General features: G+C 46.1%; 1 protein-coding gene across 6 annotated transcripts in view; it reads right to left on the bottom strand.

Annotated features, from left to right (window-relative positions):
- The window catches only part of FBH1 (F-box DNA helicase 1), a 63,634-nt gene that overhangs the window by 8,236 nt on the left and 35,532 nt on the right, over window positions 1–19,866 (bottom strand). For 3 of the 6 annotated variants that reach the window (XM_034643586.1, XM_034643583.1, XM_034643587.1), the window contains 2 exons: window positions 7,506–7,637; window positions 6,647–7,148 (listed from right to left, as the gene is read on the bottom strand). In XM_034643586.1, the coding sequence (XP_034499477.1) occupies window positions 6,978–7,148; window positions 7,506–7,637 (303 nt within the window). In that variant the 3' untranslated portion in view covers window positions 6,647–6,977. Of the gene's footprint in view, window positions 1–5,453; window positions 6,127–6,646; window positions 7,149–7,505; window positions 7,638–19,866 lie in introns of those variants that run through there. The other 3 variants (XR_004620660.1, XM_034643584.1, XM_034643585.1) reach the window with 3 other exon arrangements.

Below are 19,866 nucleotides of genomic sequence, written 5' to 3'. Positions count from 1 at the left end.
TCCTTTTTCTCGTCTACACAACCTGTTGCTTTAATTATTAGAGGATTAATAATGTTCTTGTTTCCCTGCCCCATTTGCTTAGTTTTCTGGGTGTTTATCACCAACTGCAGCCTGAACACTCCGCCTGTTGCTGTAAGTACCCTCCCAAGGTGTTGAGGAACACGCGGGATGCCATCCGCGCCCTTCTGCGTCAGATAGCTTCGTTCTTACAGGAGAGCCCTCCTTCTCCTTGCTTTGTTCTTGACTTGATGTAACTCACTCCTCCAGTAGCTTCTTAGTAGATAAAATGTTGGTGTCCAAGTGCCTTTATCCTATTGCTCACGTGGTTTGGTTTAGAATTCTAAGCTGGAAATCATTTCCCCTCACGTAGAGCTCCACGGTGCTATTGCTGTGGAATCTGAAGACATCTGATTTGCAGATGACTTTTTTTCTTTCTGAGAGCTTTGGAGGATCTTTGTCTCTGGTGTTTCTAAAATTTCACCGTAACAAACTCACTACAGGTCTGTTTTCATTCATTTGGCTGAGCATGTGAATCCGGAAACTCATATATTTGGCTGTGGGTAATTTCAATAATTTTTTTTTTTAATTTCCCAACTTCAATCTTTTTCTTCCTGAAACTTTTATTATTCAGACACTCAACTGCTTAAATTGGTTCTGACTACATATTTCCTTTTTTTCAATCTTTGTTTTTGCTCTACTTTCTGGATATTTTCTCAAACTATCTTTCCCAACAATTCTATTGGGTTTTTTTTCATACTTTTGTGTCTAAATATTCATATATGTTTGTATATATATATTTTATCCTGTTATTTTCATGGATGAACTGTCTTCTCTTATTCTCTGAATATGCTTAAGAAATTTAGATGGTTTCTTTTCCCTGCATGAACTGTTTCCTCCAAGTTAATTCTGTTTGATATCCAACCTTTATCTTGAAATTTCTTTTCAGATGTTTGGCAATCCTTGGTTTATTACTATGTAAGTGTGGGGCACTAAAAATGTGTTTGAAGATCCAAGGACTTGGGTGGAGTTTGAAGATTGTAAACTCCTGGCACTGAGTAATCTGGTTGACCAATTTCCTCAGGAAGCCCTGATGTCACTGTCGGGGTTTCTACTAAAGCGGGTTATATTCTCCAGCGAAGGAACTGGCCACCTCCCACGGAGAGTATGTGTGCCGGCATGTGCAGGTTTTTGTGTTTGTGTATAAACTTCGTATGTTGAAATTCTAATCCCCAAGGGGATGGTATTAGGAGCTGGGGCCTTTGGGAGGTCATTAGGTCATGATGATGGAGTCTTCATGAATGGGATTAGTGTCATAAGACAGACCCCAGAGAACTCCCTTGCCGCTCCCACCGTATGAGGGCACAGCAAGAAGATATCCGTCTATGAACCGAAAAGCAGGATCTCACCAAACACCAAAAAGCTGACACCTTGATCTTGGACCTCCAGCCTCCAGAACTCTGAGGAATACATGTCTGTTGTTTATGCGCCACCCAGGCTGTGGCCTCATGTTACAGCAGCCCAAGCATAGTAAGCAATGGCCTTGTTTTCACTATGGCCCTGCCCTCAGCTATGCCGAGTCTCTTATGTGCCATGGTCCACTCCAGAGACTAAACCTCTGGTCTGCTATGGTTGAGCATGAAAAGCTGCCCAGAAATCTGAGGATTTAAACGACTTTAATTTCTTTTTCCTTTCCTTTTTTTAAAGTAGGCTCTATGCCCAGCGTGGGGCCCAACACAGGGCTCAAACTCACGACCCTGAGATCAAGACCTGAGCTGAGTTCAAGGGTCAGACGTTTAACCAACTGAGCCACCCAGGTGCCCCTTAACTGGCTTTTAAATAAGCCTGTATTTTTTTAAAAGATTTTTTATTAATTTGAGAGAGCGAGAAAGCGCGCACATGAGCAGGGAGGAGGGGCAGAGGAGGGAGAAGCAGGCTCCCCGATGAGCAGGGAGCCCGATGTGGGACTCGATCCCAGGACCCTGGGATCATGAGCCAAAGGCAGATGCTTAACTAACTGAGCTTCCAAGGCGCCCTTAAAAAAACTTTTAAATAAACTTTTCTACCAATCTTCCTGGTTTTTGCTCCACGTTTAAACCCTCTTTCCAGAAGAACCTAGTGCCATCAATCCCCACATCTTTTGAAAGTTCTTGGGCTTAGGACTCAGTTTACTCAATGAACTAAGTCAGTTACCACTCACTTACCTGCTTTCCAACTTCCAAAATTTTATAACTATTACCTCTTTTTTGTTTTCTTTGCCCTTGTAGGTTTATGCCTTTTAAAAAAAAAAATCCTTTTATTTCCACTTAGTATGGTTTCAGAAGACATGTTTAGTCCACCAAATCACCTGGAGTCCCCCACCCACACCCCATGCCCACTGGCTTCTAGCCTCCCTGAAACTGACCAGGCTAATGCCGCCACTGATTTCGGAGTGTCAGTCAGACAAACATCTCCCCACCTTCACTTGACTCAGGTGCTGATCACTACTTCTGTGTGAGCTCCTTCCTATCTTAAACTCAGTAGCAACTCTAACTCCTGGAATCAGTTATTACTCCCTTCACAAAATCCTCTTCCTTTCTTTACCCCAAGCCTGGTGTTCTTGGGGCTTCTTACACCTCTGCTCTTTTCACTCCTGGCATTCTGCTGGAGTAAGCACAAGACCGTTAAACTGAGCTACCTTAACTGCCACTTACATACTCACAACCTAAAATCTCCACTTCCAGCCCAAAGCAATCTGCTGAAGTATAGATCCGTTTCCCCAATAGCCTCCTGGACAAAGCTACCTGGAATTCTCATAAGCGTTCCAAATTCAACATGCCAAAAACCAAAGTCGTCATTGTGTTCACAAACCTATTAAATCTCCCATGTTCTGCCTCAATGGAGGGGGCCCTCATCTACCCTGCAAAAAGCCAGACGACCAGAGGTCCCGCTCAGACCCTGAGGCCGACAAGCCAGATGCCTGTAGGCCCCCCTGAGACCCTGTGGCCCACAAGCCAGACGCCTGTAGGCCCCCCCTGAGACCCTGTGGCCCAAAAGCCAGACGCCCATAGGCCCCCCTGAGACCCTGTGGTCCACAAGCCAGATGACCAGAAGGAAGTCCCACTGAGACCCTGTGGCCCACAAGCCAGACGCCTGTAGGCCCCCCCTGAGACCCTGTGGCCCACAAGCCAGACGCCCGTAGGCCCCCCTGAGACCCTGTGATCCACAAGCCAGATGACCAGAAGGAAGTCCCACTGAGACCCTGTGGCCCACAAGCCAGATGCCTGTAGGCCCCCCCTGAGACCCTGTGGCCCACAAGCCAGATGCCCGTAGGCCCAAGACCCTGTGGCCCACAAGCCAGATGACCAGAAGGAAGTCCTACTGAGACCCTGTGGCCCACAAGCCAGACGCCCGTAGGCCCCCCTAAGACCCTGTGGCCCACAAGCCAGATGAGTGGAAGGAAGTCCTACTGTGACCCTGTGGCCCACAAGCCAGATGCCCATAGGCCCCCCTGAGACCCTGTGGCCCACAAGCCAGATGCCTGTAGGCCCCCCTGAGACCCTGTGGCCCACAAGCCAGAAGACGTGAAGTCCCGCTGAGACCCTGTGGCCCACAAGTTAGACAACCAGACGTACCACTGAGAAACTGTCACAACCCATCCTCATGTCAGACTCTCAAGGTCTTACTGATTCTACCTTAATACCAAGAACAGGAGTTTTCAAAATTTAATGTGCAACAGCATCACTTGTGGGGCTTGTTAAATGCCAACAACTGGGCCTCAATGGCACAGCTTGCAATCCAGACCGAGAATCTGTATTTCTAACAAGTTTCCAGGTGATGACGACGCTGCTCATCTGAGGACCACACTTTGAGAACCGCTCCTCTAGTCGCCAGTCCTCCTCACCAGTCCATTCCAGTTCCCTTAGTCCAGCAACACATCCCCTGTGCTGCGATTATAACATCTTATCTGCCTGACCTTTGTAAAACGTCCTCCAATCTACAACTGGCATGCTCTTCCTAAAAAGACAATCTGAGGTCTTAAAATTTTCAATGATTCCTCAGAATTTTTCCAAATCACACTCGGACTCCCTGGCCTGCTGTTCAAGGCCCTGGACGGCCGGCCTGGCCCCCCACGAACCTGCTACTACCGTGCACGCACTAGACTCCAGCCACACAGACCTCTCTTCTTCACTCAAGCATGTCAAACAGCCTCACACCTTCAAGGGCTGCACTTCCAGCTGCTGGCGTGCTGTGATATTTTAAAGTATCTATCAACGAATATGACAGGTTGCCCCAATACCATCACCTCATTATCTTCTTAAAAAATATAAAATCTGATAAAGGTCTTGAGAATAATTATGTGAAGGACCAAACTAAGACATGGTCTAGGATATGCTGTAGTATTGTAACACTTATATTGCAAGAATAATTTTTACTTTATTTCAAATACCTTCTACACATAACGGCATTCATGTTTATATGGGCAACTGCATCAGAATCTCTACACACACGATAAAATCAAAGGTGGAGACAATCAGAAGTGCTTTCTTTGAAACAAAAAACTAGAGCTGGCTATCAATAGATTGAAGATTCTTAAAAGATCTCCTCTGAGTATCAAATAAGAGAAATTAATAAAAAATTAATGAGCCAAAGAAAAATATTCGGAACTAGCTTATAACTATTTTTCTTATTTTCCCAGTTATTGTGGGTTAAAAAAAGAAAAGACTACAGAAACTTTTGCACAAAAAAACCATTCACAACTAAATAAAATTATGAAAGCCTCTTAAAGACTACTTTTAAAAATGGATTTTCATTTTCATGTAGTGTTTATGTTTTTGAGTAATGCATTTATTTTTCTCATCTATTAAAATGACAATGGATATTTTTAACACTTATTTTTTTAATTTGTATTTTTACTGGTATGTAAAAATTGTTCTTCTATTTGAAACACACCAAATATTTAGTTTCGCTAATTTTTTAAAAATTCTTAACACTTGAGAGGCACCTGGGTGACACAGTCGCTTGAGTGTCTGACTCCTGATTTCGGCTCAGCTCATGATCTCAGGATTGTGAGATCGAGCCCCTTAACAGGGCTCCATGCTCAGCAGGGAGTCTGCTTGAGATTCTCTCCCCCTTTCCCTCTGCCTGCTCCCCCCCACGCTCATGCACTCTCTCAAAAACAACAACTTAACCTTGAAAAATGAAATACCAGTATTAATATTCCTAGATTCTGTTGTTTTTTAAAACTAGTACAAAAATGCTACTCCTGACATTTTGCTCTGGCAATGCCATTACCACACACGTCCTTCTTGTCCTTCCTGCTGTTCCCTCCTCCTAGAAAATTTTTCCACTCAAACAGCCAGCTACCTGCCTATCCTGTTGGTAAACACAGCTGCAGCATCACTCCCATCGGGCAGTGCTCCGACCTCCCCTGTGGATAAGGATGCCCGCCCATCCCCCAGCACCCATGCAGCCCTCCCCCCGCACCCGGTTCACTCCAACTACAAGCGCACTTGTGGCTGCAGTCTCCGGGAGCTGGGGACCACACTGATTCTGTATGCCCGCGTACAGTACACAGCACCTGCCACACAACAGGTGCTCGATGACGGTCAGTGAGTTAACGACTTCTCCAACAATACGTGGCTTCCCCTCTGGTTGGCACAACTTGATTTCCAGAAAACACGTGAATGAACCCTTGCTTACTACCCCTCCCCCAATCCTTCTTTTTAAGGACAGTGAAAATTGTGACCAACCCAAATTCAAATTCCTTTCACTTGCTCTTTTATTCTGAGTCATCCATTAAGCATTAATTAAGGTGAGGCCAGGAATCCTGGCCGAGTGGATGAAACACCCCCATCCCGCGGCCGTTAAAGTCTCCCACCTCTGCCTTCAGGTCCCGTTCTGTGACCATTCCTCGATATACAAACATTAACTTGGCATTCGCCCCATCCGACAGCACGCTTGCTTTACTCACCGGCCCGCACTCTAAGCTCCACCAGGCTGATGGAGGAGGCTAAGGGGAGGCTGTGACAACGGAAGCTACGAGGCCTGCTCCTGGACGCCGCTTGGTGGGCTCAGAGACTAGATGTGGTGAGCTCTTTGGGCAATGCCGTGCCAACTCCCCCACCTGTCATCTGCATCCCTGAAGTGCTGTATGGCAAAAACGTAAAAATACCAGATCCATGTACATCTAGACGATGTGAGTTTTGTCATTGGTCTCTGTAAGAATAGCTTTATTATATCCACCCAGCATCCCCAGGCAGTGAACCAGGTACCAATCTCCCGTCTCTCTCTAGGCCCCTCTCCCCACCCCCACAGCGGCCAGACAACTGCACTTCTCTGTCAGGTATTTTGGATTCTCAGTTCTACCGGAGGGAAACACGAGAGGCCTGGCTATTGTCATTCTGTACTTGTCTTTTCGCGTATTATGTCGCTCCCCTGTTTAAACAGTGAACCCCGTGTAATGACAAAGGCACACACTATGTCTCATACATGTGTGATTCCCCATGGCACAAAAATCTCTTGTGTTTTGATCTGTCAATGATTGCCAGACATGAAGTCTCATTCTCTGCTTGGTGCATCATGTGAGCAGTGACACAGGTGTTGTAAAGAGTGAACAGGAAAAAGAGAAAGTTGGAGAAAGCTCAAAAACCACAGGGCTGAGGCCAGGTGTCACACAGTGGTACGCCAGTGCTACAATGCCTGTTTAATTGAAACCTTGTAATAAAAGTTTAAATACATAAAATGTTTTTTTTATCAAAAGAACATCCCCCACGTCCCCAGCCTGATGCGCATAGAGCAGGGGCAGTGGAAACTGGCTACCTACAGGGAATGGAGAAATGGCAGGTCCAACTCTCGTTGGCTTCGTATTCCTCCAAAAATGCTCTGTGAGTGAATTCAGAGTCTCAGGTGAGTGAGAACCCTACCCCACACTGGCTTTCTTCAAGTAACTCGAGTCCACACAAGGCATTCTATACCGTGGAGAAAGTTCCTCTTGGCTTTCAGAAGACAAGGAAAAGCAGGGCTTCGTGTCTGGGCAGCACTATGTTCTCGACGGTGCGTTCCATGGAGTGCACCTGCTCCGGGGAGGCCGTCAGGAAGGCCAAGGGCCCAATGCGCTGCTCCACACAGGAATGGCAGAGGTAGCCACCCTTGTTTTCCTTCCTGTTGCTCTGCAGGGAGGGCAAAGAAAAAGATGTCAGGGCGACAATCAGACAGCAGGAATTTTCCACCAAGAGCCTAAGCACTAGTATTCTGATGTTTTCAGACGTGGGCAAACCTCTGAGGTCACATATCCCACAGCACAGCCATGAGGGTAGACTCGACTCTTGTCAAATTCCCTTGGGGCAGAAACCAGAATTTATCAAGGCAAGGGGTGAAGAGCCAAGGAAAACTGGACCGGGCCCTCCAGGGAGACAGTGGTCCTGTAAGAGTCGGGCCACAACCCAAGCTCCCAGACCATGCTCGTGTATAAGATGCAAATGACTGACTCAAATCCTAGAGAAGCACAAGCTGCCGGGACCACATACGTAAGTGATGGGGGGCTTCTTCATGGTGAGCACGGTGTCCACGGGGATGGCGTTGTTGCACTGGCCCACGCAGCAGCGCACCACTCCGGTCTTCAAAACATTACTGGTCAGCTCTGCTTGCAGGAAGTACTCCTGAGGACAGGGGAGAAGAGAGTAACAGCAACGTCTCCACCACACTGGAGCGGAAAACGCTCTTCAGACACAGCGGAGTCCTCTCGGGAGAAAAGCACTGACTGCCCCGATTGCCCTCAGTTTTTTTGGCTTTTCCCTGCCGGTAAGGACGTCTCCAAGATAGAACGCTTAAAGCAGTTCAGCTGGATTCTTCATAAAATGGCCAGTTTAAAAAAAAAAAAAAAAATTTAATGGGCAAACATGAAATAATGATATTTCAGGATGGTTTCTGGATTTTTATCTCACGTTGACCTGTCCCAGAATCATTAAAAATTATTTGTATATTGACTTTTCAAGCCAGGTGAGCTGAAACAGGCAACCTTAAAAGACCTGCCCACATTGACCCAGCATGTTTGCCTTCTCCCAGGCTTGTGGCTAAATGAGTGAGCAAATTCTTGGCCTCTTCAAGCTTCAGCCTCCTCATCCGTAAAATGCAGACAACACAGTACCTGCTTCATTTGACTTTTGTGAAGAGATACTCCTACATGCTAAGTGCTCAGGGCCCAGCACACAGGGAACACCCAAACCAAATGTGCATGACCTCCCATGGCTCCCATGAAAAGCCACCAGTGTCTGGTCTGCTGTGCCCGGAGGAGTTAACACAGTTGTGGCAGATGAGTAGAACCCCAAGTATCTGCTGACCGAATAATTACGATTTCCTGTTTTTTGGATTACAACAGGCTATTGATCTAATTGTGGCAAAATCCGTATCTGGTATTTGCATTGATCTGGCTTTCTCTCTTGCAGGATCTGTCTGCCTGCTACAGAAAGAACAGAAAATATATAAACACTCGTGTTCCCACCGATAACTGAGGGACAACTAAACCAGGAAATCCTTTAAAAACAGAATGACAGGTTCTGCAGAAATCCCCTTTGCCGGTCATCTCTCCTCTCCTCTCCTCTCCTCCCCTCCCCCGAGGTAGCCAGCGTCATGAATCAAGTTGGCATGTACCCTTTTTGATCCACCCGAAAAGGACTTTAAGGGTACATATATGTCCCAGAAGGCTAGGTGTCATCTTACAGGTATTTATTTATATAAATGTTACACTTTGAGTCTGCTTCCCATCTAGTTCATTTAAGTGCTATACAGGGTTTAATCATATCCCTCTTTCCACATTTGATTCAGCCATTCCCTCTGAGTAGATACTCAGGTTGTTTCCAAATTACTGCCCACAACGTAGCAACGAACATGCTTGTACATGCTTTCCCACCCAGCACGCGGAAGCTTCTGTTTTGATGAACTTTCTGAGCACGATCCACACCAAGAAGCCCACTTAGCATTACAGTCTATACCCACGTATGTGCATTTTTAAAAGGCTGAATAACAGTTTCACAAAACAATATTTCACCTTATGTGCAGTGTAGTTTTTCTCTTCTACATTTTATTTCCACTTCGCTTTTTATTTATTTATTTTTAAAGATTTTATTTATTTATGTGACAGAGAGACAGCCAGCGAGAGACGGAACTCAGCAGGAGAAAGGGAGAGGAAGAAGCAGGCTCCCAGCAGAGGAGCCTGATGCAGGACTCGATCCTGGAAGGCCGGGATCATGCCCTGAGCCGGAGGCAGACGCTTAACCACTGCGCTCGCTACCCAGGCGCCCCATCCACTTTGCTTTTTAAAAAGCTTATCGTAGGGGTGCCTGGGTGGCACAGCGGTTAAGCGTCTGCCTTTGGCTCAGGGCGTGATCCTGGCGTTCCAGGATGGAGCCCTGCATCAGGCTCCCCCGCTGAGAGCCTGCTTCTTCCTCTCCCACTCCCCCTGCTTGTGTTCCCTCTCTCGCTGGCTCTCTAATGAATAAAATCTTTTTTAAAAAATTAAAAAAAAAAAAAAGCTTATCGAAGCCCACTAAACTGGTTTCATAAATCATGAATGGATTGCAGTCGACACTTGGAAAAGCATTGCTTCAAAGCAGCGGTTCTCAAACACTTTGGTCTCGGGACCTCTTGACACTACTAAATATGACGGGCTCCAACAGGAGGTTAATNTTACAGGCTCCAAAGGAGGTTAATTTACATGAGTCTTATCTGTTAATATTTACCACATAAGAAATTTAGGCTTAACAATTAAACCTATCACGTTAACCTTTTTATCAAAAACAACTGAATTTTCAGAAAAAAAAAAGCTTAGAAGAGTAGCATTGTTTTACATTCTTGCAAATCTCTTTCATGTCTGGCTTGACAGAAAACAACTTCTACGTTCAGTCTGTGGTGGCAAAATGTCACGTGGCTCTGGAAAACTGCCCGTGAGCTTGTCAGAGCACTGAGTGAGAAAGGCGAAGGACTCTCTAGGGTCCTACAAACAGCACAGAGCATGTATGACACCAGCAGCCAAAGGGTTAATGGGACGCACAAACACAGCTGCAACTTTTTATAACCTTTTTATATTTGCCCCTAAATTTCTCTGACTCTTCTTCCGGGAGGTAGACCTGAGGCTTGCCCCCAACAAGCCTTTCCCTGCAGCACACTGATGTCTCAGTCTTTGCTGCGTGTTGGGCAGACGAGCTCGGCTTCGGCTTCAGATCCGGTGAGCCAGCCAGGCACTCTTTGCTAAGGGTTCGTCGTCAGCCCCCAGCCAGGACACAGTCTGGTGACCAGTCCAAGCAGCTGCCTGGGCTCTCTGTCCTCAGGTCAGTCCCTGGGGCCCCATTCAGCCTGGGTGCGGCCAACCTTCAGGACTTAATTTAACTCTTGTGGCAAGGAAACAGTTTTGGGGTTTGATTTGGGCAGACGTGTCTTGGTGAGTACGTCCTATCTGATGGTACATGAGCTCATTTCTTCCTCCCATTTGGTTTGGCTCTTAGATTTCTTCCTCCTGTTCAGCTTAGCCTCCTTTTCTTACTGAAGGAAAGGCTGGTGAGTAAGCAGTTTGGTTCAGTCGGTGGAACTCTAACTTTTAGGGAGGAACTAGAAACTAGGAAGCTGTTTGGTTCTGTCGTGAATCCTCCCTCCCCCACCCACCCTCCCCCCCGACTTCTGGGGAGGAACCAATGCTCACAGAGTTACTCTGGGCTTCGTTTGGTTTGTGTGTTGCTGTAGCTTTTGATATCTTTGAATAAAACCAGCCATATTCTATTTGGAAAATGGGAAATGACACTTTGATTCCCCCACATGCAGCCTTCTGGGCTATTCTCCAAAACTGGGCAATCACTTTTGGCAACACTCTTTGGCCAAAATATTCATTAGACTCTGGAGAAAAATGACCAAAAAATCCATAAAATTATATAATGCCATCTTTCAATTAAGTTTTGTAAAAGGGAGATATTTGGAAGTTGGGCCTTTAAGATTTTGTCTGCATCTTGTTCATGTATTTCTGTGTCTACATATGCTGTAAATGTGCCTTTTCAATGATTTTATTTATCTATTTGAGAGAGAACATGTGCATGAGCATGCCTGAGCTGGGTGGGCAGAGGGAGAGGGAGCAGCAGACTCCCCCACTGAGTGTAGAGTCCACGCGGGGCTTAGTCCCAGGACCCAGAGATCATGACCTGAGCCAACGGCAAACGCTTAACTGACTGAGCCACCCAGGCACCCCTCTAACTCTGGATGCTATTGCTGAAGTTAATTTACAAAAAAGTGCGTTTGTTTAAAGGGAAGCACTTGTAAAAACTAGGCATTCTAGAACTCAGAAAGGTAAGGCGCCTGGGTGGCTCAGTCAGTGAAGTGTCTGCCTTCCACTCAGGTCATGATCCCAGGGTCCTGAGATCAAGTCCCATCTCAGGCTGCTGCTCATCGGGGAGCCTGCTTCACCCTCTACCCCTCCCCCCTGCTGGTGATCTCTCTCTCTCTCTCACGCACTCAAATAAAATCTTTTTAAAAAATGAAATTCAGAAAGAAACTCCCAAATGTTTAAGTTCACGTGACCTTGGAAAATACTTGGAATTAAAGCTAAATTTAATGTTGTTGATTTACTGGAAATAAGGGAAACAATTCTGTAAAGCTGTAGAAGGTTTGTGAGAAGGAAATCTTTGGAAAGGAGTTTTGTGCGTGGTCAGGACTAAGATTATGAAGACGTGGTATATAAACAGTCTATTAGGGAGTGAGCAACACCTGCGGAAAGGGAGTGAAAGAGCGCGAAATCAGACAGAAGCTGAGCAGTGACTCAGTATCAACAGAGACCTCCGCTGATTCTCTGAGGAGTTCCAAAAGTTGGATTACCCTTCAGGGTATCCAACACTGGGGCAAGAGTCATGGTTTGTGACCACCTGGGTGGAGGGCACACCCTTGGCAAGGCAGCTGTCTCCAGTCAAGGCAACCCTGATGGTACCTGAGAGCTGAGGACTGTGGGCAGCGTTCCTATAGCTGGAGTCCTTTACTCCTGATGAAGATTTTCAACTAACGAGAAAACTGCATTCCACCAGACTCCTGCTTGAAACATCACTGGTTCTCTGTTTGCTCTTTCAGATTTAAGGCTATGACTTACAGAAATTTGGTAAAATACTCCTTTGGAAACAAATAAGGAACATTTATCTTTTCCTCCACGATTCAGAAACTCTCAATGACTGTTCTTATTTTCACAGCAATGTATTTATTTGCGTTAAGTTCAGTAAGAATCTGGTCTCCTTATGACAGAAACATCAGTTACATTACCAAGGCTTTGAGAGGAATGCCGTATCTGAGGGACATGTGCACAGGCTCAGATATGATCAGTTTTAGGGAACTAAGAATGACTTTATGAAGCCAATGAAACCCCTTGGAAAAATCGGTCTGGTACCTTGCTTACTTACAGGGTTCCCAGCAGCCTTACCATGGGAGTAAAGAAGGTCACCTCCCAGCAGGTGCAGAAACCTCAAGATATTTTGGGACCTCAAAGAGAAGAATTCACCCAAATCTATAGGTATTGCAGGCAAAGTCTGATGCTAAGTATTTGGCTTGTCTTCTTAGCCTCGAGAGGCTGTTAAAAGTTCAACCTGAAATTCTTTATGGTAAGTTCCAGCAAAGCAAACTTAACCAAAAAAAAAAAAAAGGTCAATCACTATTCTTGCCATGCTTATGTGAACAGTTAGGCCAACTTTAAAACTGGACTTATTTTACAAACAAATGAGACTTCATTTGGCTATCTTTGAAAATGAGGGTGATTTTAGAGAAATTGTTCCAGTAACCCAACTTCGTGGGTGTTAGATTCTAGTTCTGAATTAACAGTCTTTGAGGGTTTGTTTGCCTGCTAAACTGGACTAAAGCCTTGCTGGCTGCTCTGCATCCAGTAAGAGTGGCCCTTAGAAGGGGCTTTGTTTAAGCCCCTATGCTATGTTATTTGGAAGATTCTTTCTACACTTGTCATGACTTAGGGCTCACGTTACGGAGTTGGATGCTACCCGGTATGTTCTATCCGTGTGCCCCATAGATGGGCCCTTATGCCGCCTCAATCCTGGACGGATGGTGGGGGCACCCAGAGGACTGGCTCCAGCCTCATTAGGACCACATGAGGTACTGCTGACCACCCCTTCTTCAGTGAAGCTACAGGGAAGGAAGCCAGGGGTATCCATCACACTCGAATTACAGGATCCACCGGTTCCCTACACCCTGCTCCACAAGGACAACCCCTTGCAGCAGTGAGCCTCTGACAGACGTGAAACTACTAGTTAGGAGAGTTTATCTTTAGAAATCAGTTGATAAATACAACAAGCTTCCCCTAAGGACCTAGATAAACTGGGACCACATACACTGTAAGAACGAATAACCAAGGTACAAAAATCTTGCTAATGCAGGATGTTGGGTTTCAACCTAGAACGAAAGAGTACTTCTAAACAAGAACAGGTTTCCATTCCTCTGAACCCAAACTTGGCCCCATTTCAGCAGAAAGTTAAATAGATGGGTCATCGTCCCAATTCCTTCAAGAACGAGGAATGACCAGAAGATAGTGGGGATTAAAACCCAAAACCAAAGGGTTAGTGGGACGACTACGCGCGGCAGTGACTTGTACCCGGGCCTTTCTCGTGTGCCTTTCAATTTCCTGACTCCCTTCCTTCTCACCTCCTTTCCTCCCCTCTCCTCCCCTCGCTGCCTCTTGAGTAAACCCTTTCCTTGCTGCAGCCTCATGTCTCAGTCACTCTCTTGGGCATATCGGGCAGATGAACTTGGATTCGCGGACAGGCATAGTATCAACTGTGAGGAGTGGGACTCTCTTGCCCGGAAGGCCCCCGACCATGCTTTGAGAACTGGGGCTCACTCCAACGACACTCCTGAGCAGTGGGCCGCACGTTCCCACCAGTACCAGGATGATGCCCACCTCCCATCACTCTCGCCAATACCTGAAAAGGTCAAACTTTTCATAGTTACCAATCTGATTATTTTTGTTTGCATTTCCGAGACTGTGACACAGGTGGCTTTTTTTTTTTTTTTAATTATTCCCTGGCCACTAGGGTTCCTTTTCCTGGGAACTTCTTGTTTCTATCTTCTGCCTATACGACTAATAGGTTGCCTGTTTCTTACGAATCCGCGGTTCTTTATGACCTTGGCCAGTCCTACTCTCTGCAGTTACACAAGCCACAGGAGGGCAGAGGTCGGGTCTGCTCGCAACCACACTCTCAGAACAGTGCCTAGCACTCAGCTGGCAAAACAAGAATCTCAAAGGATGTTTTTTAAAGGTTAACTAAATGTTGGTTATTATTTTATCACACTGAAGTTTTACAACTTGATGTAATCAGAAATAACTGTTTTAGGACTTCCCATTTTTATGCCAACGTTATTAAGAAAACCTTCCTCATCCTATTTTTCTAACATTTCTAAAACTATTTTCTTACATTTAGGTCTTAATTTTTTCTTAAAGATTTTATTTACTTATTCATGAGAGACAGAGAGGCAGCAGGAGAGGAAGAAGCAGGCTCCCTAAGGAGCAGGGAGCCCGATCCGGGGCTCGATTCCAGGACCCTGAGATCATGACCTGAGCCGAAGGCAGACGCTTAACCGACTGAGCCACCCAGGTACCCACATTTACGTCTTTAATCCAGTTGGAATTTATTATGAGGATATAAAGAATTTAACTTGACTCTTTCCATATGGAAAGCCAACTGCCCCAACACTGTTGGCTGACTAGTACATTCTTTTCCTACCCCTGTGTAATCAATCCCTAGCTATTACGTGTGAAGCTCTCCCATAGCCATGTGACTTCCTAGGAACTCCCATTGATCTGTCTCTTCTGCTTTCATTAGCATCTCTTTACAGAGTTCCCACGCCCTGTTTTTCCTTAAATTGGCTAGTCCTGGGCTGTTGTTCTTCCATACGAATTTTAGAACCAGTTTATCCAATTCCATCAGGCTCTAAAAGGATCTTTAAGATGCAGAGGGATCCCACTTGGGCAAACGAATCATTTCACGGTCTAACAGTTTCTAAAAGCTAAAAAAACAAAACGCACCTTTAAAATCCCAAACATCGTGGGTAAAATAAGTCTTCCTATATAGACAATCAGTCTGAAGACAATCCATCATGGGTGCAGTGAGAGGACAGCGCCCCAGTGGGACAGAGACGACTATCCTTCTGGCCCGAGGCGCAATTACATAGCATGTGTAGAAGTGGCAGACTCTCCAAGTCCCCCAAATCTTGCTGGTGGGTCCAAGACTGCCTAATAGCTTCCCTCCGAGACTGTCAGCTCCACGAGATCGGGAGCGTGTTACTGGCTACCTACACTCCTCAGCACTAACTACAGTGCTTGGCATGGAACAGGGCTCCATAAATCTCGTTTGTCAGTGGAGTGGACAGGTGAGTCAATCAAGCCACCTCCACTCTTTCATGATGTCCTGGTGTCTACTACTTGCACAGGTACGAAGACAGTAGCTGCCGGGAAACATCATCATCCAGGGAACTGCCAATGGGCTTACACCACACTGTCGAGTGTGGGCAGGAACACCAGTGCACCCGTGGCAAACACGACCCCGAGAAAGAAAGACAAAACCTACCCCGAAGCTTCATATGAACCCCCAGCCTTCAGAAACCCAAAGGCACCTCATACCAGTACCTACACATCCCTTCTTAAATGTTTCCAGGCTGCTCTGGTTTTAAAGGCACTGGTTCCTCACTAGCAGTCAGGCCCTTGGCTTCTAAGTCCTCACCCATGACTTCCTGGGGGCGATCCTGTCATCGTCCCCATTGCACAGATGACGGCATGAGAGTTGAGAAATGGGGTCACTCACGCAAAAGATTGCAGAGGCAGACCACAGCAAATGTGGGGTCCCACCTGGGTCTAAGTCCAGAACCTGTGCTCTTACACCAGCAAGCAACAGAGAGGCTCCCTCTCTCCCCCACGGTCTGTAGACACAAAGCTCCATGACAAGGAGGCACATGACCTCAGAACTGTTGTGAAAAACTACACCACGAGGGGCGCCAGGGTGGCACAGCGGTTAAGCGTCTGCCTTCGGCTCGGGGTGTGACCCCGGCGTTATGGGATCGAGCCCCACATCAGGCTCCTCCGCTATGAGCCTGCTTCTTCCTCTCCCACTCCCCCTGCTTGTGTTCCCTCTCTCGCTGGCTGTCTCTATCTCTGTCAAATAAATAAATAAAATCTTAAAAAAAAAAAACAAAACAACACCACAAGTATTGCCGAATGAATGAGTGCATGCGTGCCACGACCCCCACGCTCTTCCTCAGAGGCCAATTCCCCGCCCCATACCTCTCTCCTGGAGTTGAATGTCTCGATGACCAGTAACTGCCTCAGAGGACCCCCCTGCACTCTCCCAACACACAGATACAGTTACCCTGTCGGGCCAGCCAGACCTTTCTCTAGCCCCCTCCTCTCGGGCACAGGTACAACCCTGTGCCAGCTTTACAGATTAGGACACGGAGGCACAGAGTGATGAGTGACTTGCCCACAGTGTCAGGCCAGGAGAACTGTGCTGTGAGCCGAGGCAGTCTGATCCGGGGCCCGTGGAATCGGGCCCAGCCCAGCCCCAGACCAGGAGAGAGGCTGCTTTCATCCAGCTGACAAACACTTCCAGAGCACCAACGATGTGTTAGGATTCTGAGGATACTCCCGTGCCACTTGGATTAAGAATCTCAGATTCTGGGGGCACCTGGGTGGCACAACGGTTTAAGCGTCTGCCTTCGGCTCAGGGCGTAATCCCAGCGTTCTGGGATTGAGCCCCACATCAGGCTCCTCCACTATGAGCCTGCTTCTTCCTCTCCCACTCCCCCTGCTTGTGTTCCCTCTCTCACTGGCTGTCTCTATCTCTGTCAAATAAATAAATAAAATCTTTAAAAAAAAAATAAAATAAAAATAAATANTCAGATTCTGGGAGGCCGAGAAGGCTGTCTCTGAGCAACTAACATGACTTCAAGACACTTCATTCAATAATGTCATGATTCCCTTCACTTCCTCAAAACTTTAAGAAACAAAGGAACAAAAAGGCTCCAGGGATTAGCTAGATTTTCTAAGGAGGTGAGAGAAAAAGGAGGCTGCCTGACCTCTCTTGGTTATAGAGACCAAAGTGGTTTCTCACTCGAGGTAGCAGGAACCAATGGCTCCCTTTTGTTCTAAAGCCTCAGCACGCAGGACTCTCCGTTCATGTGCTTTCATATTCTCTAAATTATTACTAGCCCCCTGCCCCAGAGCTTTCAAAATCCCCACAGCCTTCCTCTCTGAGCAGAGGGCGGACTCAGCCACTTCCAAAGAGGATGTCTCCAAACAGATTCCTAAGTTGTGATAAAAAGCAGAAGCATCCCGTCTCATGCAACAGCTTTCAGACCCAAACATCTGCTCACACGGATGGGCCACATTTCTGGGGCACCCTCAGAGCCCTTCTGGGAGCAACAGATGTTTTCCAACCCAGCCTCAGTAAGGAGGAAGTATTTCTCTCGATTCCGTATCCTTTTCTATATGGGGAAAAACTCGTGTTCCCCATAAAATGCATGCAATAACCAACCGATGAGCTTCCGACTAGCTTTAAAAAGCCTTTCCGACTCTTCTATGTAACTGGTGGGACTCTCAGGTATACAATCTCTGCGAAGAATTTGGCAGTATCTAGAAAAATCACATATCCATTTATCCTTTACCTAGAAACTGAGATTCTACAACGTATTCCCCAGGATGCACTGGCAAGCCAGAAAATGACTTGTGCCTTATGATGCCTCGTGGCATTATCCTTTAAGGCAAAAGACTGGAAAGAACCCAGTAGCCACCAGCGAGGGGCCACACCAATCACGATCCAGGGACCCAGAGAATACTCCACAGCGGCCCCGAGGGATGAGAATATGCTATATGAACTAGTAACAGTGAGTGATCTCCATGCACATTTCTCAGTGACCAAGTGAGGTTCAGAACACTATTTACAGAATGTTACCTTTCACAAAAAAGGAGGATAGAAAAATTTATACACACTTGCTGATACTTGCAAAAAGAAATACCGAAGGATAAATCGAACACTAATTTTTAAAAAATGATGGACAGTCTGAAGGGGACAAAGACAGAACGAGACTTTTACACTTGTTACAAAGTTCTGACTTTGAAAACATAAATGTCTTATATATTCAGAAAAGATAATTAAGTCAAAAAGAAGCAAAGCTATCCGTAGAGACAGTAAACAAACAGATATATCTTATTGTAATTACACTGGTGGATCTAACCACAGAGGGAAAAGAACTTACTTCAAGTGCCCTTGGAACATGATATTCCTACAAGTTTTATGAACTATGATAATGGCACTGTAATTATGGGGGGGAAGGTCCATTTTTTTTAGAGATACATACTCCAACTATATATAGGTACGATTTGTATGTAGCAATTCAATTTATTACTCTGACTTTTAAGTATCTCAGAATTTTTTTCGTAAGTTAAAGTGAAAAAAATCCTATTTAACCCATGTCGTGAAGTGAGATTACTGCCCACAATATTGCTGCAAGTTACCCACGTGACAACTTGGTTCTGTGATAAATCCAACCACCAGTGCAGCACTATTTCCAGGGGAAAATCACACTACGGTTCTAAAAAAATACTTGCGATCAAAGTTTCTACAAAAAAAAAATCACGTAATAGAGATTATTTGTACATAAAAATTATTATCGTTAACCCTTAAACAACTTTGAAATGCACGGTCTACTTATATACAGAGTTTTATAGTATGGTGCTGTAAATGTATTTTCTCTTCCTTATGATTTTCCTTTCTCCAGCTTACTTTATCATAAGAATACCAAATATAATACATCTAACATACAAAATATGTGTTAATCGACTGTTTATGTTATTGGTGAGGCTTCTGGTCAACAGGCTATCAGCTGAGTTTTGGGGGAGTCTAAAGTTACAGATTTTCAACTGTGTGGGATACGGGTGGGGTGGATATTGTTCAGTGCCTCTCACCCCGTGTTGTTCCAGGGTCCACTGTATTTCTACTTTGTCCCTGGGGTACTGGTTTAGAATTTAAGAAAAGCCACACTTATCTCTAAACCATGGGGCCAAATCCAGACCAGTCCCTGCTGTTGTCAATGAAGTTTTATCGGGACACAGCCACACTCATGCCTCAATGACTTGCCTGTGGCTGCTCTCAGGTGCTCAGGGCAGAGTTGAGCCAATGCAACAGAGATCATACGGCCTGCAAAGCCTAACATACATACTGTCCGGCCCTTTTGAGAAAAAGTGGGCAAAGCTCTGCTCTAAGTCCTCCCTGGAAACCACTGGGTGACTCCAGTGCCAGTGAGGACACAGCCAAAAAAGGGGGCTCTGGTTCTGAGATCTGACACACGCGCCATCACCCACGGTGAGGCCTTGGTGAAGCAAAGCTGCCTGGGGATTCCAAATTCCAGAACATTCTTATGGCCAAATGGGCCCATCTGAGAGAAGCTCAGAAGAAAAAAGTGCTACCAACACACAAGGTAGCCTGTCTTATGCAAGAAGGTTTTGCTGTTGTGACGGGTCCTGGAGTACTGATCAGCAAAGCTTCCCCCTGGAAGGCTCTCACACCATCTTCCTCAAATATGTGAAGAGAAATCCTGTCTGTTGCCTTGTTCACCATCCGTCTCTGCACCTGGAATGGCGGCTGGGGAAGGGCAGGCATTCTTTGGCCGCCATGTCAGCACCAGTATCTAGAAACAGGCATGGCACATACAAGGCACTCACGAAATAGGCTCTATTCCGTTCTGAGCATCAGGGTTCTGCGTTACCACCGCTGAACAATGCTAGGACTTCCACACCATTTACTAAAAAATGATTACTGCCCCACACCGCCACCCCGCCCTGAGGTTCAAAGCCGCTGGCGGCACTACTTAGAC

The sequence above is a fragment of the Ailuropoda melanoleuca genome, chromosome 15, assembly GCF_002007445.2.
Source record: "Ailuropoda melanoleuca isolate Jingjing chromosome 15, ASM200744v2, whole genome shotgun sequence".
NCBI lineage: Eukaryota > Metazoa > Chordata > Mammalia > Carnivora > Ursidae > Ailuropoda > Ailuropoda melanoleuca.
Note: the sequence above shows the minus strand (reverse complement) of the source record. Positions and strands in the feature narration are given on the sequence as shown.